This window comes from Vicia villosa, linkage group LG6 (genome assembly GCF_029867415.1).
Source record: "Vicia villosa cultivar HV-30 ecotype Madison, WI linkage group LG6, Vvil1.0, whole genome shotgun sequence".
Classification (NCBI taxonomy): Eukaryota; Viridiplantae; Streptophyta; class Magnoliopsida; order Fabales; family Fabaceae; genus Vicia; species Vicia villosa.
In genome coordinates, this window is record NC_081185.1 from 93,671,043 (window position 1) to 93,698,148 (window position 27,106).

At 33.9% G+C, this 27,106-nt stretch overlaps 3 protein-coding genes across 3 annotated transcripts; 1 reads left to right on the plus strand and 2 right to left on the minus strand.

Moving 5' to 3' along the window:
- Window positions 1–939: 939 nt before the first annotated feature.
- Window positions 940–2,728, minus strand: LOC131611891 (uncharacterized). The gene is made up of 3 exons (XM_058883725.1): window positions 2,564–2,728; window positions 2,130–2,456; window positions 940–1,338 (listed from the first exon to the last, which is right to left on the minus strand). The coding sequence occupies exons 1-3, from the start codon at window positions 2,619–2,621 to the stop codon at window positions 1,193–1,195; spliced, it is 531 nt and encodes a 176-aa protein (XP_058739708.1). The 5' UTR covers window positions 2,622–2,728; the 3' UTR covers window positions 940–1,192.
- A 7,910-nt stretch (window positions 2,729–10,638) lies between these two features.
- On the plus strand, window positions 10,639–12,743 carry LOC131609338 (fructose-1,6-bisphosphatase, chloroplastic-like). The gene is made up of 4 exons (XM_058881021.1): window positions 10,639–11,155; window positions 11,420–11,653; window positions 11,844–12,350; window positions 12,572–12,743. Exons 1-4 carry the CDS (start codon window positions 10,736–10,738, stop codon window positions 12,641–12,643), a joined length of 1,233 nt encoding a protein of 410 aa, XP_058737004.1. The 5' UTR covers window positions 10,639–10,735; the 3' UTR covers window positions 12,644–12,743.
- Window positions 12,744–13,382: 639 nt separating this feature from the next.
- LOC131614152 (F-box/kelch-repeat protein At3g23880-like) lies at window positions 13,383–14,381 on the minus strand. The gene has a single exon (XM_058885779.1). It carries the CDS (start codon window positions 14,379–14,381, stop codon window positions 13,383–13,385), a length of 999 nt encoding a protein of 332 aa, XP_058741762.1.
- Window positions 14,382–27,106: the final 12,725 nt, after the last annotated feature.

A 27,106-nucleotide genomic window follows, 5' to 3' on the forward strand; every position in this document is an offset into this window, starting at 1 on the left:
TTGCTTGGGGCATCCCCTCGCAAAATGCATTGATGGTTCCCAACAACCACAATTAAAACATTGACATACAAAGCGGTGACAATACTTGTCGTTCAGAACAATTTGCAAGGGGTCTCTCCAAGATAGCTGAACGGTCACATTTTGCTTGGGGTAGCCCCTCGCAAAATGCACACCCCCTGACACGCTTTCTGCGTTGATGTGACAAATGGCAGAAGAATATATCTGGTTACGGGCTTCTCCTCGCAAATGCATATATTATTGACGCCATTTTGACTGTGTGTTGGGTTACCTCTCGCAATGCGCAAATTCAAAATTTGAAAAATTCCTCTTTAATATTTGCGAGGGGCCTCCCCTAACAATGTATTTTTTGTTTTATATTTTCTGCTTAGCGAGGGGGTTTATCTCCAAGCAATGTATACTTTTAGCGACGGGGTTTTGTATTTTTTGTAGTGCTTGTTATTGCAAACTTTAAATCCATTATTTACACTTTCACGTTGTACTCTCTCCTTGTTCCACTATTTAACTTATAGATGCTTGTGTCATGTTCATGATTTTAGTAGATACGTGTTTATTCTCACTGATTTATTTTCCTCTTTCAACATTGGCTTATGTCCTATTAGTTGTTGTAATTGCTCTGTTTTTTGTTCTGTTGAAGGTTTTTGCTGCCCTGCTTTCGTTTCTCTATTGAAGTCTTTATGTAGTTATATTTCTTTTATTTTTACAGCTTTACTTTTTTGTAGGCAATAGAATTGATAGAGTACAAGGGTTACTCGCCCAATTACAATCTTTTGTTGCCTTGTTTTCGTTACTGTCCTGTTCTTTTTACAACTTTGTTATTCAGCTGCGGTTTTTGTAAAGTTAATACATTATATGTTGTGTATGAATTATATTTTATTTTTGATTCATGAGTTTTACTTTTACATGAATATTAATTTTTTTCCATAGATTTGTGTTTGAATTCTTTAACCAATAATGCATTACATTTTATTTATTGAAAGTATTTGGAGCACAAACAAATTTCAAAATGAGAAAATTTGCTGAGTACCAACAAATGATTGTTTCTTCTACAAAGACTATCACAATAATCAAATCCCAACACATAATAATAAACTCATAATACATTCTAAGGTTTTGCCATCTATGCAAAAGAAAGATAAATTGAAAACTAATCCATGGGTCTAGGATATTTTGTTTACAGAGGAGCAGGAGCAAATGCAGCATGAATGTCCTCGGACACAGAAGAATCAGGTCCCGGGGCAGCTCCAGAGCTCACAAGCTCTACCATAGCACGGCGCGGGTTGTTCTTTTGCATTTCACATAGGTCAGGCAAAAACACACCTACATTGTATCATAACAAAATTATTTATTAAATAATGAATATATTTGTTCTATTTTTTATTATAATAGTGATCAGATAGTACGATACATAAATTTCCGTAAATAATTAATTAAAAAATGTTTTCCTACAGAAAAACAACCTTTATTTTATTTTTTGTTTAAGAAGAATGATTATGTGTATGTTTGATGAAACTTGAAGTTAAAGTGTTAGACAATAAGGTATCTTGATGCTTTCATAATGAAAAGTGAATAATATCAAACCTTGCCATGTATTTAAGCAAAACAAATTTCTTGTGACACGAGACCTTATGTTTTCTTTTCTTTAGTATATATGCAACCAAGAAATTAGGACAAAGAGAATAGACTAAACATCCTTATCATGTTGAAATTTCAACCATGATTCATTATTATTTGTTAGTTAAGAAACATTCTTGGAAGTTGAAAGGTTTTTTAAATAAAGACAACAACTTTTAGTTTTATACTATAATCACTAAGGTCTAATTATTGAATTGTTCAAAATAAGATGAAAAGGAATAACACATCATGAAATGAAATGTACCTCACTTTTTCAAAATGTATGACTTGACTTATTTCTATTACATTTTGAACCAGTCAAATAATGTAAATGCAATTTTCATTTAGCATAAATATAATTAATTGAATTGAATTAATCATTTACTCAACTGAATTATCTTTATTTTGATATGTGATTAATCAGGTGTCGTGCGTGCGCTTGCGCGTCATGCGTAATTTTTTTTTAGTAATAATAAACCAATTGGAAAACTTATTACCTTCTCCAGCAGCCAAATTGAAGTAAAGATCAACAATATTGTGACAATTTTGGAAGCAACATGGTGAACAAAGTTTGGCTGTGAATTGTGACTCAAGCAATGCATCTGAAGAAATTCCAACAAAATTCCTTTCAACTCCACAAGCTTTCACACATTGATCCGTCTCTATGTATCCCGCCATTCTCTCCACCACAACTTCCGATGTCGTGCACTGATATTCTACGCCACCGTCCGTGGCCTTCCCCGTCTCCAACAAACACCGTTTCCCCGAAGAAGCTATCGAGAAAGAACATAGATCCTTTTGCAATTCCTCACACACAACTTCAGCTGAAAATTGAAGATTGAGAATTAAAATAAATATTACACTAATATATAATTTTAGAATTTTTAATTAAATAATGTTGCATTAGTAACTAGATATATAGTGTTCTTACCGAAAGATGCATGGATAAAAAGGGAAGAAAAGAACATAATCAAAGGTAATTTAGACATGGTTTAAAATTCTGGCTATTTAAGGATCTATGTATAGTTTATCAAGAGTTATGGAGTTGAATGAGAAAAATGAGAAATGTGGTATAGAAGAGATGTTGAGAAACTATATGTAAATGGTATCAAAGATTATATGGTTATATATAGGTAGAAAATGTAATAAAGTGCCTCTAGTGACGCGTTAAGAATTACTATGGCTGCTTAATAAGTTATCTTAGGGTCCACTCATTCATTTTTTCTTAATTAAATATTAAATATAACCATTTTTTGTGAGACATAAATTGACTTTGGACAATTATAGGTAAGTTTCCACATGTCAACAAAAAAATTCTAAAAGAGTTTATGAAATATAGATGGCTGATATTAATAAATTGTAGAATACGTTTACCATTATTTTCTATGACAATCTATTATTTTAACTCATTTTTGTCTCTAGAAGGCCACAAGTAGGTGAGGTTTAGAAAACCCCAGAAGTATGGTAGAAATAGGTCCGTTGATTGATGTTTATAGTCATAGCATGCATCAAACTTAGACTACGATAGATATTTAATTTTTGGCTTCATTTTTTCAATGGTAAAAAAGGTTAGACTTTCAAATTTTATTATATCATGTAACTGAAGGAATGAGATGAGTAAAAATTCAATAATTCAAGTGGTATATTAGACAGTTAATTTTTAATTTTAACTTGATTATTTGTATCCCAATTCATTGTAAGTTGTATAAATACATTGAAAGTCTTAGTGAATAAGATAACGTGCATTCTCACGCTCAATTATACTCTTTCTAATTCTCTCCCCCACTCGCCACATTCAATTACTCCATTTTCACGCTCAATTATACTCTCTTTAATTCTCTCCCTCACTCTCAACATGAATTTCGTCTCCAATGAAAGAATTCATGCAAACCTACAAATCGTTGATGCAAAGAATTACGAAAAATAGTGCAAGCAAATGAATGTGTTGTTTGTCTACCAAGATGTTCTTGAAGTGATCAAGAACAGGGTAAATTCTCTTGTCAAAGGTGCAACAGATGCACAATGAGCAATAATAAGGAAGAGAAGAAGGAATACATTAAGACACCGTTTTTAATCCAACAATGTGTGGATGGTGACAACTTTGAGAAATTTGGTGACTGCGAATCATCGAAACAAGTGTGGGAAATCTTGGAGAAAGGCATATGCAGGGGTTGACAAGGCGAAGGTGGTGAGGTTACAAACTCACAAACATCAACTTGAATTGATTCAAATGGAGGAAAAGGATACAATAAATGATTTCACGACGAGAATTACTCGGTTGGTGAACCAAATAAAAGCACATGGAGAAACTGTTACTGAGCAGTATGTTGTCACGAAAATCTTGTGTTCGTTGACGACAAGATTTGATAACATAGTTGTAGCGATTGAGGAACCGAAGAAAAATTTTCGATACAACATTCGGCTCCGTAACAGTTTCTCCACATGACTTTATTTGATTCACCAATCGAATCATTCTTGTCACGTAATCGTTGATTGTCTCCATTTCCTCCATTTGAATTAATTCGAGTTGACGTTTGTGAGTTTGTAATCTCACCACCTTCGCCTTGTCGACCCCTGCATATGTCTTTTCTAAGATTTTCCACGCTTGCTTTGACGATTCACAATCACCAACTTTCTCAAAGTTGTCCATCCACATATTGATAGATAAAAAACAATATTTTGTAATCTTTCGTCTTCTCTTCCTTATGTGTTGCTTGTTGTGCATTTGTGACACCTTCGAGAAGAGGATTCACCCAGTTCTTTGTCACTTTTAGAATATATTGGTTGCCAAACAACATCTTTATTTGCTTGCACCATTTTTTCATAATTCTTCGCATCAAAGATTGGTAGGTTTGTATGAATTCTTTCATTTGGAGACATAATTCATGTTGCACACTAGTTGTTTGGTGGATCAAAACCAGACTCTTGATGCCAAATGTTATAATTAGAATCACTTGATTGGTGAAAATGGAGAGTTTGAATGTGAAGAATGAGAGTGAGAGAGAGAGATAATTAAGGGTCATAAAGTATATTTTCATTAACATTGACGATGACGCCTCCAAGATATTTATACAAACATTATAAGTTGATTGGAACATAAGTAACGTTATCTAGATAACAAAAAAACTAAATTCTCGGACATATAACCGGTTACACTAAACTTGTTATCAGTTACAACTGTCACAAAAATAAAATTAATATAGTAGTAAAAAATTATGTTACGCCTACGATAACTTATTTAGATGTGAATTTTACTCAACTGTAATCCGTTACATTCCCATGTTAACTTATTGTTGCACTTGAATTATAAAAAAAAAACTCTTAACAAATATATGTTTTTTCATATATGTAATCAATTAAATTGTTTAGTGATACCATTTTTATATTAATGTTAAAGATATTTCAATAAATATTTACTCCATATAATTTAATTAGATATATAAAAATAATTTTTAGTTTCCTTACATTATGTCATTATTTTATGATGTAATTTACATAAATAGTAATCCTTTTAAAATAGAACATTTGAAAGTTAAGAAGAATAAAAGGGCTCCCTTGTGATGCGGGTTAGTATTAGTTAGAAAGTTGACTTTGACATTAAATTAGTTGTATTTTCCACGTTTGTGGAAAAAAGATACTGAGGCGGCATCGACGAAGGCTCGAGAGAATTGCCACTTGTCTGCGAAGAAAATAGGTTGCAACTAACAACAGGACATACCAATGAGCCATTATGATGACTAAAAAAAACATTAAAAATATATTAAGGATGTCTTGTTATGTATATACTCCTATATGCTAACCAAACCACATGAAGCCTTCAATAACAAACAAAATTCTCATGAAGCCTTTTCTTCAAAGCCTTATTTTTCAAAATTAAACTATATAATTGAATAGAATGTTTGCAAGATCCTTTGTTAAGGTATAGACAAAGACACATAAAACTACACCAATCAATCTAAAGGAACTCATTGCTATCTTTTGAAAAAATATACTATTCCCGTGATCTAATCTTAATTAAGTTCTCTATCTTTTCAATAACTACAAAACTCCATAAAAACATAACATTGTTCCTCCTTGACTAGAGGGGCCAATCTATGAAGCACAGTCATTTTTAGGAGTCGGCGAATCATGGTGTCTAACACGCAACAGTGTCCGACACTTATATGACACTTATACGACACGTGTTGAAAAAGTCAGATAAATGTTGAAAAAGTCAAACCAGTGTTCCCAAATAAATAATTTAATTTTTTTACTCTAACATTCTATAAATCCGTATCTAACACTCGTATGACACTCATACAATACATGTCGAATAATTTAGAGAAGTGTTTAAAAAAGAATTTTGTTTTACCATTTGCTTCAACACACTTTACACATTTTTTAAGACAAATGTCACACACATCTAAAAGAACTCAACATTTTTTGAAACAATGTTATCAATAAAAATTAAAGACTATTTTTTATTAGGAAATTTTTAATACTTTAATTAATAGATGGATCAATGAAATCCATATAAACTCATATATGTACCAATAAATCCTTATAAACATTCTGTTAATCATGCAGTCACTTCTCTACACAACCTCGGGATCTCTCTCATTCCGATGTGAATTCAGCGACCACTTCACGCCCTCTTCAGCCTTGGGTGTTACATGCCCCTCGCCATCTTTGACCCCGGGTGTCACAAGATGCGTGCATGGGTTTTCTATGGAAAATTTTCTTTCTTCGTCAATGGTTTTCTGACCAAGGAAATCAGCATCCAAAGGGGTTTGAAGCAAGATGTACCACTTTCTCATTTTCTTTTCCAGCTAATGGCAGAAGGCCTGAGTGATTTGTTTTCTAGGGATGTGGTTCTTAAGCTTTTTTCTGGATTTAGAGTGGGTTCCTCGGATCTGCGTGTCTCCCATTTCCAATATGGGGATGATAGAATTATTATGGCAAAGGTTATGAATGAGAACCTCTAGTCAATTAATTATATTCTTCGAGATTTTAAGCTTGTCTCATGTCTTCAGGTTAACTTTTCCAGGAGTAGTCTCATTAGGGTTAATGTGGATCCTAACTTTATATAATTAGCGAGGGATTTTCTATATTGTAAGCAAGAGTGAAGAGTCTACTCCCTTCAAGTATCTAGGGGTACTTGTGGGGTCTAATCCTTGAAATATGTCTTTGTGGGAACCTTTGGTTAGTCTGATTTCTAGTAGATTAAGCTCGTGGAGTGTTAGGTACCTTTCGTCTGATTTTATCACATATTCGTGTCGATCCCCTTTTATTTTGATGTAAATATTAGTAGTTTAGTAATTAAGTTTTTGTTTTATATTAATCTATTTTGTAGGTGATTTTATTTCAGGTAATGGTTTTTTAGGTTGGGAACTTAGAGCTTGGAGAGTAGAAAGAATTTCAAAGAAGAAAATCCAAAATTTCTGCATGCTTTAGGAGGTGCGTCGCGCGATGGAGGGCGCGACGCACACTTTGAGGGCAAAAAACAAGCTTCCTAACAGAACCGAGGGGTGCGACGCGCGGATCAGAGGCCGCGACGCGCGCTTTGTGGCGGTTTGATCATTTAATGATGTGGCGCGACGCACGCTGGAGGGTGCGTAGCGCGCTCTGTGATATCTGGTTTTCATATATATAGATCAGATCAGATTTTAGGTTGAGTTAGATCATTTGGGGAGAGAGAGAGAGAGAGAGAGAGCTTATATCACTGTAGCAACATATAATCTGAGCATCAATCGTCGAGAAATCACCGTTGATGCTTGATCATCTTCGTCACTTACTTCTTGTGCAAGCTACCATGTCAATGTATAGCTAAACCCCTTTTGTATCAAGACAATATGTAATCTTCCTTTCATTTTGTATGTTTTTATTATGATTATTGTGTATGAACAAGTTATTAATCAATATAGATGATATAATTTGCTTTATCCTGGATTTCTATGGTTTAAATGTTTGTGAAATACAATGTTTTTACCTTGACATAACTTTATCATCTATCAAACACTAAGTTTAAACATGGAATTAGTGTTTGATATTCACTTTGTATTGGGTTATAAAATGTTATTTGTGTTGTTCAATCGGTTGAAAAATCTTTGGTTGAACAATACGGTAAAACTTGCTATAACGCGGACACGAACGATGTAGATGAACGATACATGATAATATTGATTGATAACGCATTCATATGCATGATTATAGGAAAACATACAATTTTAGGTCGATGAAATCGAGTCTTGATACGTCTTTGAAACCTTAGAACTTTCCCACTATTACTCTTTGCTACAAAAATTTGTGAATGACCTTTGAACAGTCAAAACCCAAAGATACCTTTAGCTCACTACAATTATAAACTGTAGAACGGCAGTAATATCACACCAATCTCTATGGAAACGATATTCTAAAAGTACTCCAATATGCTTTCAACATGGAGACATCAATGTGTTAGCCTCAGGGGTAAGAGGAGTTTACTTAACTCGGTTCTGAATGTTATCCTTATCTTACAAATTTCGGTCAAGGTTTGGAAGATGATCGTTAGGATCTAAATAAGGTTCATCTAGAAGGGGTCAAGTTTGATTCTAAGATTTCTTATATAAGATGGGTTGATGCTTATTAGCATAATAATAGAGGGAGCCTAGGAATTCGGGATCTCTGCTAGGTGAATCTGGCTCTTTTGGTTAAGTGGAGATGAAGGCTTATTTCGCGGGCTATTGGTCTGTAGTGTGGTATTTTATCGGCAAGATACAATCCCCAAGTTTTTTCCTCACCTATTAGAGATAGGTCTAAGGGGGTTCTATTTTTCCTTATCCTAGTGGTAATGAGTGTATCTCATGGGCTCCAAAGTTGAGGATGCTTCTAATTAGTTATGGATCCTCTTTGTAAGAAAATGAGGATCGAGCATGCAAATGTCCTTTGGGAAGTATCTATGGGTATGGACATCTCCCTTGTTTCATCAGTTCCTTACGCTCTTTAGTATCTCTATTTAACAAGATTAGGAGGTTAGTTAGATAGGAGTGTATGAAGATGGTAATCTAACTTAGGAGTTGAAGTGGAAAAAATCACTCTTTGTATATCAGTAGTTCATGGTTGCTAATATGCTTTTAGTCATTCAGGAGGTGATACTCTCTTCGGAGCCTGACAAGTGGTGGTAGAGTCTCTTATATGACGAGTTTTTGTCGCCTCATCTAACTTAAGTCTTCTTGAGCGCAACATGTCTAGTACCCATCTACTTATTCCAGAGAACCGGGATCCTCCTTTTATATAGGATAGTTGGGCCCCTCTAAAGTGGTTATTTTCTTATGCAACTTCTTCAAGATAGGTTCCCTACTAAAGATAATCTATTTAGGCATAAGGTGTTTATGGATCCTAAGGTGTTTTGTGTCTGATGTGTAAAGGGAAAAGTTAGTTACCCATCTTTTTGTGATTTGCGGTTTATCAACGTCTGTTTAGGTGATCGGGGAGGTCCTTTATTTTTCCAAGGGATCTTAGTTCTATTTTTTGAAGGATGTGGATATAAGAACATTTTCCTTAATTGAAAATGGTAAATTGATAGGCATGCGGGAAACTATTGTACTTTTCAGTGTGGCCTGAGAACTCTACTATTTGTTTGAGCCAATATAAAGGTGACTTTGGCCTTGGTGGTGGAGAGTTTTTGGTGGGCCTTTAGAGGATTCTTTTATGTTTATGGTGGTTCTTTTTGGCAAAGTTTTAGCATGAGCTGCTTGGTGCGGTTCCTTTTTTTTCTCTTTTTGTTCAGTATTTGTTATGTTGACTCGTGGTAGACTTTGTCGCCTTTATTTGCTATTGGATTCCCATTTGATTACTCCTTGTACCTAAATGAGTTCTTAGTTGTATTTTGAGGTCGCAGTTACGTGGATCGTTTTATTTTTATATCTATACCATTATTTAGGGGTGTTCATAGCGTGAGTCGACCCACAAATCCGCTGACCAAACTGAATTAACCCATAAATTACTTGATCCCGTTCATTTATGTGTATACCGAACCCAACCCACAACGACCGACATAGTTTTGGCTCGAGTTTCGGGTTTGAGTGTTTCAACCCACGAACCTGTTAACCTAACCCGTTGATGTGACATTTGTGATTTCTTATTTTTTATTATTATTTTAAATGAAAATATAAAACTAATATCTCACTATTAACCATAATTTTGTTTAAAAAAATTATTCAACGCCACAAGTTTTACTAGACCAATAAATTTACATAATTTTAAGACTAAGTGTTTCTTATTTTCTTTTGTATCATATCCAACTTACGTATTTTATGGAATTTTTACTATTAATAAGTGTTATGTCATGTGGATGAATTTTATTAAATATTATATTATGTGTTTCATCTAATTTTAGTGTTAGAAATAAATGTAATTGTGTTGCAATGTTTTTTTATTCCTAAAAAAACTATTAAAAAACTATTTTTTATTTGAAACATAACACACATACCCAACGCAACCCATAAACGAGCAGGTCGGTTTGGGTCGGTTTTGAATGTAAAAATGTGGGTTCGACGGTTAACCCAATCCATTAAAATTTAAACGGGTCGGATAACAGGTTAGACCAAACCCAATCCAACCCGTTTACACCCTTACATTGTTTGTCTTTCAAACAAAAATTATTTATTGTTTAATTTTTTTATTAATAACTATAAAATTATTTTAAATTCTTATTTATAATACCCAACAAAATTTTAGAATATCAAAAATAATTTCATAACTATTTTACTTAATAAAGAGTAAATCAATTTTTTTATGATAAAAAATCAATAGTAAATCTTTAACACAATAGTATCCCACAATTCACTTAATTCACAGCATCAATTTCCTTTGAAGTTATTGAGAATATATTTTCATCTAGGAAAGAAAACACACAAAATCCATCGTGGCAGAACAGAACCATTGGAATCCACAAGTCATAGCAATCACAAAAAGAAAAAAAAAATGATATGAAGAAGATAAGTGGGACCACTAGTATCACAAACCATTACCAACCTCACATTCTCTTTTCCATCAGTGCCTTACAACACAATCCATCCATGCAAAACTCACTCACACACTGCAAAATATCAACAACAAAAAAATCCACAATTTTGCAGTAACAATGGTTGCAATGGCAGCAGCAACAGCCTCATCACAGTTAATATTCTCAAAACCTTACTCTCCTTCACATCTTTGCCCCCTCCAACGCTGCGTCTTCGATACAAAATCAGTCTTATCGAGTTCGAGGAGAAAGCATGTGAGTGGCTCTGGTGTTAGATGTATGGCTGTGAAGGAAGCAACTACTGAGACAAAGAAGAGAAGTGGATATGAGATTATAACATTGACTAGTTGGTTGCTGCAGCAAGAGCAAAAAGGGATTATTGATGCAGAACTTACTATTGTACTTTCTAGTATTTCTTTGGCTTGTAAACAAATTGCTTCTTTGGTTCAAAGAGCTAATATTTCTAACCTCACTGGTACTCAAGGTGCTGTAAATATTCAAGGGGAAGATCAGAAAAAACTTGATGTTATCTCAAATGAGGTCAGTAATCAGTATTACATGTTTCCTTGGTCTTTTTGCTTTGTTTTTTTGAATAATAATACATACTTTTAAATCGGGTCGAGCCGTAATACTCGATATTGTTTCTATTTGGTTTGGTTCGGTTTTTGTATTATTTGTCACGAAATCCAAAAGAATGTACTAGAATGTTTGTTTGTCACATTCTTAACCAAATTTATAGATACTTATACTTAGAAGTTTATTCAAGTAGGTTCTAAAATTATTAGACAATGTGTATTTGTTCAGGTATTCTCAAATTGTTTGAGATCAAGTGGTAGGACAGGAATAATAGCGTCGGAGGAAGAGGATGTGCCAGTGGCAGTAGAAGAAAGTTATTCTGGAAACTACATTGTTGTATTTGATCCACTTGATGGTTCATCCAATCTCGATGCTGCAGTCTCAACTGGTTCGATTTTCGGGATTTACAGCCCCAATGACGAGTGTCTTCCTGAGTTTGGTGATGACTCTGATGACAACACGGTAAGTGATACTTTGGAATTGAATGTTTCTTCATGGTCGAACTCGAACCAATTGAATCATGATTCAAAAGTCTCTGTTGTGGTTTTTAAAATATATCCTCTGATGTTCCTATACAACTACCAACTGAGTTGAGTTAACAGGACTTCTAAAATATCGCCTAACACAATGTATATGTATATGTTTATTGCAGCTTGGCACAGAAGAACAAAGGTGCATTGTGAATGTGTGTCAACCAGGAAGCAACCTTCTCGCCGCGGGCTACTGCATGTATTCGAGTTCAGTAATCTTTGTTCTTACCATAGGCAAAGGAGTGTTTGTATTCACATTAGATCCAATGTACGGAGAGTTCGTTTTGACTCAAGAGAATCTCCAAATACCGAAATCAGGGAAAATCTATTCTTTCAATGAAGGGAATTACAAGCTGTGGGATGAAAATTTGAAGAAATATATTGATGACCTTAAGGAGCCAGGTCCTAGTGGCAAGCCTTATTCAGCAAGGTATATTGGTAGTTTGGTTGGTGATTTTCACAGGACACTGTTATATGGTGGCATTTATGGATACCCTAGGGACAAGAAAAGTAAGAATGGGAAGCTTAGGCTTTTGTATGAGTGTGCTCCAATGAGCTTCATTGTTGAACAGGCTGGTGGAAAAGGTTCAGATGGTCATCAGAGAGTACTTGACATTCAACCCACAGAAGTAAGTGTAGATTTACTTTATATGTCCCTACATTTTTTTTTTTAAAACTAGTCCGAACCGGTTGAATCAGGAACCGACCAATTTGTGGGTTTTGAACTGCAGTTTGGTTGAACTGAGTTTAACCGGGAAACCGAGCTTTACGAAACCATGCTAAAATCTCTAATAGTTTATGATAAATGGTGTGATGATAGACTTATTCAACTTTTCCCTTTTATGGACAGATTCATCAACGTGTTCCACTTTACATTGGAAGCACAGAAGAGGTGGAGAAGGTTGAAAAGTACTTAGCTTAAATGACATACTGATGCAATGAAAGTTGTTTTGTTTAAGAATCTTATTCTCAATGAAACTAGTCACAATCAAGTGGTTTTAAGGAAGAGTTCTTTTATTTTATTCCTCTCATTTGATTTCTCTGTTCCAAAGAAAAGAAGAGAAACGAATATTTCAAGGTAATTCAGATTAATTTGCATTTTGCACATAAGCATTTTGTATAAAATTTTGAAGTGCTAATCATGTTTTAGCTGCACAAGTTACCTAGCCTTAAAACTACAAAGAAACAATCATGTCGCTCCATTTCCTGTTCAAAATAACAAAGTGTCTCGATGCAAGTAAAAATTGATCAAATTACTACATATCCGCTGTATCTCCTTAAACATTATCTGTCCATAGACTTGAAAAGTCGATTCTACCAAAGACTTGAAATGTCAATTCCTTTTAAAGGATTGTCATTTGAGTTAGAAATATCAAAGGAAGAAGGGTCATACGACTTTAATTTTGAACAAAAGTGCCAAAATCTCATTGGACCATTGGTTTTTCATGCTTTTAGGAGCATCAGCAGCAGAATAAAGAATCAGTTTTCATGCTTTCAGATGCATTAGCAGCAAAATCTCATCAGTCCTGTCAGTAAATAATAAATTTTATATCTATATCATTATCAGCATACAAATAAAAGAATCATGTAGACAATACCATGCATCTTATGATATATCCACACATGCTACAAAATTGAAAACAATTGAAGAGAACTTACTTTCAACAAGTTGAAACTAAACTTTCCACGTATTCCATAGGAGAAAACCAACACAATTCGGTTGCAATTGCAACTCCAATTCTCTTTACTCTCTTTTCTCTCTGATTATAGATAACTACTTGGTCATCTTCATAACCTGCCAAGATACATGTATCTCCATTCTTAGAAAGGTACAACGGCAACAAAGAAGTACCAATATGAATTAGACTGTTGGGCATTTGAATATCAAAGTAGTTAATTTTAAATAACAGAGTCCACGACTTTTGCACTCCAAACTCCTTCATCTGCCATATAACAAACTCAGACCCCTTTAAATCATGGGAAAAGCAAAGGCAGTCCATTAGAACACTATGAGTCGGCTGAAAGAAAGGCACCTCATCAAAACCCGACGGCAGCAAAAACTGTGTGCATGTCTCGGTAGAAAGATCAAGCGAAACAATAACAAACTGTTGTGCATTAGCAATAGACTTGCAATCATATCGATAAAATGGTTTGATGTATTTGGGTAGAGCCAACCAGTTAACAGTACCATTCAAATGCAGACCATTATTAATCCTTTCAGTGTTACGACCATATATCAAGTAAATGGGTATTGAAGAGCCATATTGAAAACTTCTCCAACAATTATCATCCAAACTCAAAACTCTGAACTCATTTCTCAGGGAATATGTCTGGTCTTCTCGAACCTTAACCTTATATGAGGCCACGACCTTGTAAGTTCCAGTTGAAATATCACAACCAAAAGTGAACTTGCGAGAGTCATATACAGTTTTCTGGTCTTGAAAAGTCCCTAGTTTTTTCGACAGTGTCCTCGTGGCAGGGTTCCATAAACGAAACCAGTACTTCCGATAGCGATAATGGAAAAACAAACAGATTAATCCGTTGCAGGTACCAACTACTTGACAATTGTACATCCCTCCAGTGAAATTGTCGTTAGAAACAGTGATTGACGAATCCGTCTCGAGTAAACGAAGCACGGGGAAGAATTTGACTATACCCATAGAGTGTGTTTGGATGGAGCATTTTAATGAGGGAAAGTAATGTTTTGAGGGAATTTAAAATGATTTGACTAAAATCCATTGTTTGGATACAAAAATGAAGAATTGTTAAAATGATGGAAATTTATGGAGTATTTCATCTAAGTTAAATTTAATTATTTTGAAATGACACCAAAAACCAAAGAATTTGAAATTCCTCTCATGTTCCATATAATGTATTTGTTATTATTATTTCTTCAAAATTTACAAATTGGTCCTCATATTTTTCAAAATTATAAAATTGACCCCCAAAATTTTAAAAAAATTACAAATTGGTCCTTAATAATTTTTAAATTTTACAATTTGGTCCTTTAAATTTTTAAAAATTGCAAATTAGTCCCTACTTTTTATTTTTTAATTTGGTCCAAAATTTTTAAATTTTATAAAAAATGACACCAAAAATCTAACAATGAATTCCCTTAATACTTTATCCAAACAAAATAATTTAAAAATGAATGGATTTGAATTGAATCATTTGAATTGCTTTGAATTTTAAATTGCTTTAAAATTTCTAATTACCTCATCCAAACACACTCATAGGGTATCTCAGTTTCTTTGGTGTGAAAAGGAGGTATGGGTTTAATGATGAATTCTTCAAGTGTTTTTGTACAAAGGATGGGTCGGATATAAGAGTTTTCCATGTCTTGCTCACACATTTGAGTTGCACGAGTATTTTCACAGGAAGCAAACACAAAATTTCAGATATGATTTCGTGAGGAATGAATGGCGATGAAGGGGGCAGTGTTGCACTGGATTGAATTCGTTCCTTAATCGGAAGATAATCCATATTCATCGTAACTACCGACTACTGTAAACCCTATTATTGTTATTCAACTAAATAGTAAGAGAAATAGGGTAGACCAAGCTTCCTTTACAAGGCTCACCTGAATTAAGGCCCACAAGTCATCTAAACCATTTGAATATTTGAAAAACTAAACAATTAAATTTAGGTAAAAAAAAAAAAAAAAAGACAACTTTATTAGGGATGGCAACGGGTGCCCGCGGGTGCGGGTTTTATACTACCCAAACCCGCACCCGAAATTACCACCCGAACCCGAACCCAAACCCAAAAGCTATTCGGGTGACAAAATAACACCCACGCCCACACCCGTTGGGTTCGGGTTTTTTCACCCAAACCCAAACCCGCAACAAAATACATAAAATTTATTATTCCTACAATTTTCTTACAACTTTCCATAATATATATATATATATATATATATATATATATATATATATATATATATATATATATATATATATATATATATTTATATTATAATATATATATATATATATTATAATATATATATATATATATATATATATATATATATATATATATATATATATATATATATATATATATATATATATATATATATATATATTCGGGTGTGATTTCGAGTTTCGGGCGCGGGTTTCACACTACCCAAACCCGCACCCAAAATATCGGGTGGCACCCGAACCCGAACCCAAACCCAGTCAACTCGGGTTTTCACCCGTTGACTCGGGTTCGGGTGCGGGTGGGCCCCGCGGGTTTGGGTCTGTTTGCCATCCCTAAACTTTATCCATCTTAATTGTCATAAATGTATTGGTTAAAACACTTATTTATGAAATTAAAATTTTTAATTTTTAATTATCTCAATAAACTTTTGATGATTACCCATCTACTCTATTTAAAATTTTGAATGCATTGATTATGCACAACTTCATGGGAGTAATTAGTCAGAGACCCGTGCTGCCGCACTGGTGAATTTTTTTCGGTGAAATATATTTTGAACGATATGAATAATATAAATAAAAGAAACTATGAGCAATGTGCATAATCAAAGGGAATCATTTTACTCAAATAGACGTTAAGATTTTCATCGATTGCTTTGTTTTACTCTCAATTCTTTGAAAACCAAATATTTTTAGGAATCATTTTGAAATTTGAAAATAAGGACTTTAGTTTTCAAATAAAAGTCATTGTTGATTAAAATAAAATAAGCATTATAATGAAAGTGGCCCGTAAATTTAAACATTTTATTATTGTATTATGTGCTAATTTTGTGTGTAATAAGTAGTTTGGTCAATTAAATAATAATTGCTTGATAGTAAATAATCATAAAAACTCAATTTATATTAAAGAACCATATAAAAAAAAGGACATATGCATTGGAGAAAAAAAATAAAATTTTAACAAATACAAATTTAAAATTTTAAATATAAATATAAAATATAAAATAATTTACTTAATTGTAAATTGAACAATAATCATATAAATTTAAGTGTAATTAAATAATATTATCAAAATATAGTCTACTTGAATGGTTTAATTTAATTTAGATTTAATTTTTTAAAATTAATTTAATCGTTTTGAATTAATATATAAATTATTCATTTAATATTTAAACTTAATATTTATATAGAAAAGTAAGAATGTGTCTAGAGATTTTTTTGTTTGTTTTTGTTAGAGGTAGGGCTGGCAATGAACCAAACCAACTCGAAAATAGTTCAGAATTCGGTCCGAAAATTAAATCGTTGAACTAGGTTCATGAACCAAATGAGCCGAATATGAGCTAAAAACTAAGTTCGTTAACTAAATGAGCCGAACTTGAACTATACATAGTTCGACTCGTTAGGTTCATGAGTCAACTCGATTATATATGAGATGAATTATATTGTCTTTAAGAGTAAGTTTAAATATTTTCTCCAAATCTTAACCCTACCTTTATTTTAATCTAATGTTTTAATTGATAATTTATATTCTGAAGAGAGCAAATTATTTCTAAAAAAAATTATACAAATAGAATCAACATCGTATAAATTTTATTTTATTTTTATATTTTTTATTTTAAAAAATATTAATTTTAAATGTCAAATATATATATATATATATATATATATATATATATATATATATATATATATATATATATATATATATATATATATATATATATATATATATATATAGGGCATATCATATGAGAATGTGAGAAAGAGTCTGAACCATTGGATTTTAAAATAAATGGTGGAGATTATGAGTGGATTTTTTTTCTCTCTCCTACATCATTTATTTCAAAATGTAGGAGAGAGAAAAAATGATTCACCATAATCTCCACCATTTATTTTAAAATCCAATGGTTCAGATTCATTCTCACATTCTCATATAAATATGACATTCTCATATGTAGAGCTGTCAATATGGGCTACCCGACCCTAAATGGGCCGGCCCTAGTGGGCCCTGGGCTTTTCAGGGCTGGGCCAAAAAGGCCCTATATAATATGGGCTTGAGATTTACTACCCGAGCCCGGCCCTAGATGGGCTTCGGGCTACCCGACCCTAAATGAGCTTTTTTATTTAAAAAATTAAAATAAAAACTCCATAATATTTATTATAAATAAAATTAAAATTATGTTATTTTAAATATAATATATTTTTAAGTACTATATTATCTCTTATAAATACTATAATGTGTTTCTAAATACAATATATGTCTAAATTGTATAAAATAATACTTGAAAATTTATTATAAGAGAAAAACTAATATAATATGATGAAAAAATGTTGATTATATTAATGTATATTATTTAAAAGAGAAAGATTGAATAAAATAGAGATAAAATTTAGTGAAGTGAAAAAAATCAATATGCTATTTTAGAGTAAGATAATATAAATATTAATATATTTTTTAAAAATTTATAATTATGCGGGCCTGATGGGCTACCTACGGCCCATATGGGCTAGCCCTAATGGGTAGTGGGCTTTTAAGGGCTGGGCTAAAAAGGCTATTAAAAATATGGGCTCTAATTTTAAGGCTCAAGCCCTATGATTTTCCGGGCCTCGCGGGCCGGCCCATACGGGCTAGCCCATACGGGCTAGCCCATACGGGCTAGCCCATTTTGACAGCTCTACTCATATGATATGCCCTCTCTCTCTCTCTCTCTCTCTATATATATATATATATATATATATATATATATATATATATATATATATATATATATATATATATATATATAAAAGTTCGTGATGAGCTTGAACTCGAACTCAAACTCGGCCAATTCTTAACGAGTTGAGTTGGAGCTGAAATAAAAATTCGTGATGAACTCGAACTCGAACTCAGCCAATTCTTAATGAGTCAAACTGAGCTGAGGCGAGTTCGACTCGACTCATTTCCAGCCTTAGTTAGAGGAGTGCTTTAATTTGGGTCAAAAGAAAAAACAATATAGTATATATAGTTAGTATATTAATCTTATGTCCCTTTTTACAAAAATATTGAATAGAGCAATTAAAAATATATAATTCTGTCTTATATATCCACATTTTATTTTTGAAATTTTTGATCATGTGATGGGAAGTAAGAGCTCTAGGTGGAGAAGGTAGGAGATTCTAGCAAACAAATCATTGAATAGAGAAATTATATATTTTTTAGTTCAATGAGCTTTTTAAAAATATTCAAATAGTTCAGAGTGTTATATAGCAATTAAACCTAAAAAGTACTCATACTCAGTACCATCTTGCTCGTCTAGAAGCTGAAGCAAAAACGACATTACAATATTCTTGCCGCTGACTCTCTATTCTTTATTGAATAGCCCTTTGATATAAGTAGATCTAGATCTTGCTGCTGACTCTCTATTCTTAATCAACTAAAAGCATGTCTTTTATTGAATAGCCCTTCCTTGCTTTTGGAGAAGCTATATCTTCAGCTTCTGACCCTGATTGAGAAAAAAGTGAGAAGCACCAAATTGGCTCTACTTAATCAAGCTATAACAATCATCCATGCAAAGAGTTACCATATTGGCTCCACTTCGGATCTTGAAAATACATAGCATCACTATTTCCACCGCCAGATAATCTGATGAATCAGCACAGAATTCCATTAGAAATTAAGAACAATATAATGGACATTTGCAACAGGGTATTGTTGGATTCACCTTGTAGCTTGCTGCTTATTTGAATCAGTCGACACATCTATCGAAGTCTTCACCGGTAAGGTGCTGGCACTGACAAACATGTGCTGCCCTTCCTGTAGAGATGAGTCAAATTTTCAATGAAAAATTATTACAGCATAAGAGACAGAAACAGAAAATACATAGAAAATGGAAGGTAGACAAAGTTAAATAGAGAAAGAAATCATACTATTGGCACTTAATGTCCTGCATCTCTCAGTGTAACAAATGTTAGGCCTCCCTTCTATACTTCAGTATAGCCACCAACATCTCCATAGGCTAACCAAGGGTGCCAAACAGATTTAACCGGAAGGTTCATCTTCTTAATCGAATACTTAATCGAAGTAACATGAACCCTTCCATCTATATGACTACTATATAATATAAACAAAAAGTAACCGGTATTAATTTGATGAGGTTGATTTTTGTATCAAATAATGAAAATAAAAGTGAGAATGAAAATTTAACCTGAAAATCCAAACTCTGAGGCCATTATTGAGAAACTCATGTAAAAGAGGAAGGGTTGTTGGAGCGCTATCAACCCATTTTCTAATGAGACCACTGCATGGACTCCATTCATATTTGAGTTTTGTGACATTAGCATGAATAGCCTCTTGAACACCTGGTCTATTAAGATAAGCAGACACATAATTTTCACTGCATGTCTCACTCATAATATACAAAAACAAATTAAGCCACATTAAATCTCTATTTATCAGGATTAAAAACATTAACAATATTGAAATTTGAAGCTTACAATGTTATTTTCGTGCTTGGAAGTGAGATTCTCATTTTTGCATAATGGAGGATAAATGTTATACAAATCAATGAATGCAATAGCTTGATAATACCATTAAAACGTTATAGAAATCATACACTATTTGTAAACATCTTCAACTGATATATAGTTGAAGTCATCTATTCAATACATGATGATGGATGAATGTAAACAACTTCAAGTCATATATAATAGAAGTCATGCTCGTTCTCTGAAATATAAAAGATTTTGAAACTCTTGAACAATTAGAATCCATGAACTGGTATGAATTGAAGAAATCTGAATACTGCAGCCAATGAAACAATGGTATAGACGCATTTAAATACATATTATAATATGAAAAGTGCAGCCAATGGCCATATCATAATCCCATAAATAAAACATGTCACAATGTGTTATATCTAAAAGTAGTATATACTCATAAACAATGACAAAGAATCAAACCTTCACAATCGCAAAAAATACCAGTCATGCATTCAGTGACTACCTGTTCAAATAAAGGCACACAACAACTCTTCCCAAAAAATTTATTACATGCTGGCATACATATCAGAACAATTGCTGCATTCGTAACAGTCTAGGAAACTAACTTGTCCAATACTAATACTTTTCACACACAATATTAGATTAGTATAACCTACCATATGAAGATTACAATTATGAGATTTAAGTAAAAAGATGGCTTAAGGTTGTGAATCAGTACATAAGCACAAGTTACATGTATTACTAACCCAAAAAGAATACAAATGGGCTCCTGAATCATTCAAAGAATCCTGGGAGCCATCTTACATGTCGAATGTGTTCCATCTTAACTGACTGTTGCAGGAATATGCCGCATATGATATGGGAGCAGGCAGAACATCTTGGGGTATCCACTACAGCAAAAGCATTTATGAGTATATTTCAATTCTAATTTCATTAACAACCAGCAGTTCTCTACGAATATGGAGAGAAAAATCTTACCTGCCGAATGCGTTCCATCTTTGAGGCATCATATATTACCCGATTTGAAAATAAGTACACATGAAATACATCAAAATATGTTAAAAATTACAAATAATTACGAACAACATTTGACTTGCAAATCATTTCTACCATCCCCAACAACTCCTCACACAAAACACATCCAATCAAATTCAAAACCAGAAAATCCTAACAGCATCCTTTGGAAAACAAAAAGACATCGAAAACAAAAAAGAAAAAAGGAGAAGTCATTGTAACTGTCGGGATCACATCGTTCATGTTAAACGAATAAAGCTTTAACCGTGTAATGGGTTAAATTGGAAAAACAAAAAATCAGAATTAACAGTTCTACGAAAAAGCTTAAACCGACGCACCACATCAGATTAGTCCTCACGCATCCTATGATTATGAATTTGGATCTATATCTTCGTCTCCGGCATCGACGAACACAAAATGTTGGCAATGCCTATAATTGGTGGATTGTCGCGTTTGTTTTCGTCTTCGGTGGCGGTGAAGCATGTTCCATTGGGGTCGACTTTTGATAAAGATGAATTGAAGGAGCTTGGTAGTTCATCAGATTAAGTTTGGTGGATCTTGAAAGTGGGATAGGGAACATCACTCATCAAATTCGTTTTTTCAGTGTCCGATTTTGGGTAGCAGTAGTACGGGGACGGTTCGTGGTGAAGGATAGAAAAACACTTAGAAAGGGGGGGTTTGAATAAGTGTAGTCTTAAAAACTTGAACAATAAAAATAAGTTGCACAGTTATTTTTATCCTGGTTCGTTGTTAACTAAACTACTCCAGTCCACCCCCGCGGAGTGATTTACCTCACCTGAGGATTTAATCCACTAATCGCAACAGATTACAATGGTTTTCCACTTAGTCCACGACTAAGTCTTCTAGAGTATCCTGATCACAACCTGATCACTCCAGGAACAAATGCTTAGACACAAGCTAAGACTTTCTTAGAGTATCCTGACCACCACGTGATCACTCTAATTACAACTGCTTAGACACAAGCTAAGACTTCCTAGAGTATCCTGATCAACACTTGATCACTCTAGTTACTTACAAATTAATGTAATCAAATAAGAGTTTTACAATGCTTCTTAAAAGCTATAATCACAACAGTGATATTTCTCTTAACGTTTAAGCTTAATCTCACTAATATATTACAACAACAATGTAGTGAGCTTTGATGAAGATGAAGTTTCTGAGCTTTGAATTGAACAGCGTTTCAGCAAGTTAATATTCACAGAATTTGGTTCAGAGTTGTTTCAGAGTTGGTGTAGAGTTTGTTAACCTTGCTTCTCATCAGAACTTCATATTTATAGGCGTTTGAGAAGATGACCGTTGAGCGCATTTAATGCTTTGCGTGTTCCGTACAGCATTGCATTTAATGTTTCACGCTTTTGTCAACTACCTCGAGCCTTGTTCACGCTGTGTCTTCTGACGTTGCCTTTAATAGCTTCCAACGTTCCTTTTGTCAGTCAGCGTAGCCTGCCACCTGTACTTTCTTCTGATCTGATGTTTGTGAATATAATATTTGAATATCATCAGAGTCAAACAGCTTGGTGCAAAGCATCTTCTTGTCTTCTGACCTTGAAGTGCTTCTGAGCGTGATACCATGAGAACTTCAGTGCTTCTGCTTCTGATCTCAAGTTCTTCTGATGCTTTCATAGACCCATGTTCTGATTCTGCCTTGACCATCTTCTGATGTCTTGCCAGACCATGTTCTGATGTTGCATGCTGAACCTTCTGAGACAAAGCTTCTGAGCGCTGATTTGTGCATACTCTTTATATATTTCCTGAAATGGAAATTGCAATGTATTAGAGTAGCACATTATCTCACACAAAATTCATATCCTTGTTATCATCAAAACTAAGAATATTGATCAGAACAAATCTTGTTCTAACAATCTCCCCCTTTTTGATGATGACAAAAACATATATAAATGATATGAATTTACGATCAAAAAGAGCAGACGGCTAAAGACAAATTACACAGCTATAACATAAGCATGTGAATATGTCTCCCCCTGAGATTAACAATCTCCCCCTGAGATGAATAATCTCCCCCTGAAATAAATACTCGAAGAACTTTAATAAAAAAGACTTCCCTGATTATTTCGGTAGAGACGATCACATAAGCTTCTGTCTTCTGATAATTCATAGCTTCTGACTTCTGCTTCCATTGGACAGCTTCAGAACTTGAATTTCTTTAGATCCCTAGAACACTCACAGCTTCTGATTCCTGCTTCCATTTAGGACAGCTTCAGAACTTGAATTTCTTTGATCTTCAGAACATTCACAGCTTCTGATTCCTGCTTCCATTTAGGACAGCTTCAGAACTTGAATTTCTTTGATCTTCAGAACATTCACAGCTTCTGATTCATGCTTCCATTTAGGACAGCTTCAGAACTTGAGTTTTCTGGATCTTTAGAACATTCACAGCTTCTGATTTCTGCTTCCCTCGGATAGCTTCAGAGCTTTGAATTTCTTCTTACATCACTTCATGCTAGATTGTATCAGAACATTGTTGAATGTACCAGAGCATCATCAGAGCATCTCTACATCCTGAAATGTTACAGAACAAAACTAAACGACAAAAGTCAGCATGAATGAGTTAGAACATAAAATGTGTATCAGAACACAAAATATGTATCAGAGCCATATAAGCCATATAGAATATATCAGATCCAATAGACACTGTATCAGAGCAAATAGACAATGATTTGGATCATATTCTATTATCAGAATTTCTGATCATTCTTCCTTCTTGCTTCTGATTCTGAAGCTTCCTAGCACTCAGCTTGCTTCAAGAATCCAAGAGCTATTTCTGATCATTCTTCCTTCTTGCTTCTGATTCTGAAGCTTCCTAGCACTCAGCTTGCTTCAAGAATCCAAGAGCTTGATTCATTTTGTTGCTTCTTATGTTGATCTTGAAATCTTTGATTCCTGCAACAACACAACTTAAAAACATAGAACTTTGCAAGTTCTGTTAGTAAATGTGGAGCCTTTTTACTCGGTAACTGATAATATTAATCAGATCATTTATCATATATTTTCTCCCCTTTTTTGTCATAACATCAAAAAGTATAAAAGATTTAGATGTAAAGCAAGAGACAAAAGGAAAGAAACATAAATAACTTTTCATTGATTTCAACAAGAAGGATTACAAAAGGTGAATGCAGGAAAACAGATGCAACAAGGAAAGAAAACTAAGAAGACTTAAAGACTACAACCCTAGCTTAGACAAAAATCCTAGCTAACATATCATGAATCCCAGCGTCGTTCTTGCTCTTGCTTGGTCATCAAATCTTGAAACTCTGCATGCCTGAACAGCTCCCAGAGAAAGAAGTAAATGAATACAAGGGAGGAACTGAGAACAGTTCACCAGGAGAGAGCGTATTCTCAGATGGGCTTTCCCTTAACATAGAAGTTAAGTCCTTATGGAACCTAACTTCATCCAATATCTCAAGAAAGTCTTCTTCCTTTGGACAGATGTTGATAACAGCATCAAAGAAGAGATCTGACTTGAGAAGAACTTGGAATGCCATCCCGAGATATGTTTCTCATCCTGTAACCGATTAACCCTTCCATCCGTTCTATTCAAATAGATCATCCACTTTTGAGACTTAGTTTCTTCAACTGGTTTAAAGTTTTGATGAAGGGAACTGGGCGAAGGATTCATGATGAATGCTAGATCGATGAAGAATGAACTAGGGTTATCACAAAAGATATTCATAGAAAAGTGAGAGAAAGAAAGCGAGAGCACAAAGATTGATTGAAGAATGCAAAGAAATGGAGAAATAAATAGAGGGAATGTGGGGAAAGAAAACGTTCTAGGAAAGGGAAACGTTTGACGAATATAAAAACATAAAGGACAATAAAAGAAATGATGAATGGCATTTAATGTTATTTGACGTGAGGAGAGATAATAATAATGACAAAATAAGTGATTAGCACAGTTACCTAAGTAGACGTCCCCTCAACCGCACGCACGTTTGTCCAGAAATAGTGAACACGTGTTTACCATCTAGATAGCTAGTTACAGCTGTTTTGCTTTTAAAGAGATTCTGAATCAACTTAGACAATGAAACGTTAGTAATAACTGAATCACACTTTCTAATTGATTTCAATCAGAACTTCTTAAAAAAAAATCCAATTTCATTTCAGAAGATACTCATACATAAGATCTTCTCATCTTCTCATTCTGGGCATAAATCCATACTGATTCTCTTCAGAATGAACTTAAACCTATCTTCAGCAAGGGGTTTTGTAAAGATATCAGCGCATTGATGGTCTGTATCCACAAAGTTTAAAGATATAACACCCTTCTGAACATAGTCCCTTATGAAATGATGTTTAATCTCAATATGTTTAGCTTTTGAATGTAAAATAGGATTCTTAGATAAACATATAGCAGAAGTATTATCACAGAAAATAGGAATGTTACTCTCATATATCTGATAATCTTCCAGCTGACTTCTCATCCAGAGCATTTGTGTACTACAACCAGCAGCAGCAACATATTCTGCTTCTGTTGTTGAGAGGGCAATAGTAGCTTGCTTCTTGCTGTACCATGAGATCAGATGACTTCCAAGAAATTGACAACTTCCAGAAGTGCTCTTTCTTTCTATTCTATCTCCAGCATAGTCAGCATCACAGAATCCTACTAAGTTGTAATCTTTAGATCTTCTGTAAACTAAACCAACATTAGTAGTACCTTTCAGATACCTTAGAATTCTCTTAACCGCTGTTAAATGAGATTCTCTTGGATCTGATTGGAATCGAGCACACAAACAAACACTAAAGAGAATGTCAGGTCTAGAAGCAGTTAGATATAGAAGAGATCCAATCATACCTCTGTACAACTTCTGATCTACCTTCTTACTTACCTCATCCTTACCCAGTACACATGTTGGATGCATAGGAGTTTTGGCTTCTTTGCTCTCAGAAAGATTAAACTTCTTCAGAAGTTCTTTCACATACTTCGTTTGATGAACATAGGTTCCATCGGAAGTTTGGTTGATTTGAATCCCAAGGAAATACTTGAGTTCTCCCATCATGCTCATTTCAAATTCAGCCTGCATAGACTCAGCAAACTCCTTTCCAAGTGTAGCATTAGATGTTCCAAAGATAATATCATCAACATATATTTGACAAATTAAAATATCCTTTTTAAATGTTTTACAAAAGAGAGTAGTGTCCACTTTTCCTCTAGTGAAATCATTTTCCAGAAGGAAAGAACTCAAACGTTCATACCAAGCTCTGGGAGCTTGTTTCAATCCGTATAATGATTTCTTTAATTTGAAAACATGATTTGGAGACATGGAGTCTTCAAAACCAGGAGGTTGGTGAACATAAACTTCTTCATCTATATAACCATTTAAGAAGGCACTCTTGACATCCATCTGATAAAGAGTGATGTTGTGTTGAGTGGCAAAAGAAATTAATAGACGAATAGATTCTAACCTGGCCACTGGTGCAAAGGTTTCTGTATAATCAATCCCTTCTTGCTGACTATAACCTTGAGCAACCAGTCTGGCTTTGTTTCTTACCACTTCACCTTTCTCACTTAGCTTGTTTCTGAAAACCCACTTAGTACCGATGATGTTAAATCCTTTTGGTCTAGGAACCAAGTCCCATACATCATTCCTTGTAAACTGATTTAGTTCTTCTTGCATGGCAATTATCCAGTCTGGATCTTCTAGAGCTTGATCATCAGAAGTTGGCTCGATCAAAGAAACAAGACCTAATTGACATTCTGCATTGTTCTTAAGGAATGCCCTTGTTCTGATGGGATCATCTTTCTTTCCAAGGATCACATCTTCTGAATGAGCTGAGGCAAGTCTAGGTGATCTTCTGATAGTTGGTTCTTCAGAAATCCTAAGATTCTCTAAAGATGCAGCAACTTGATCTTCTGATCCATTGCTTCTGAGACTGCCAGCTTCTGCAGCTTTGCTTCTTGGTTCTACTGCTTCTGATATATCAATATCAAAATC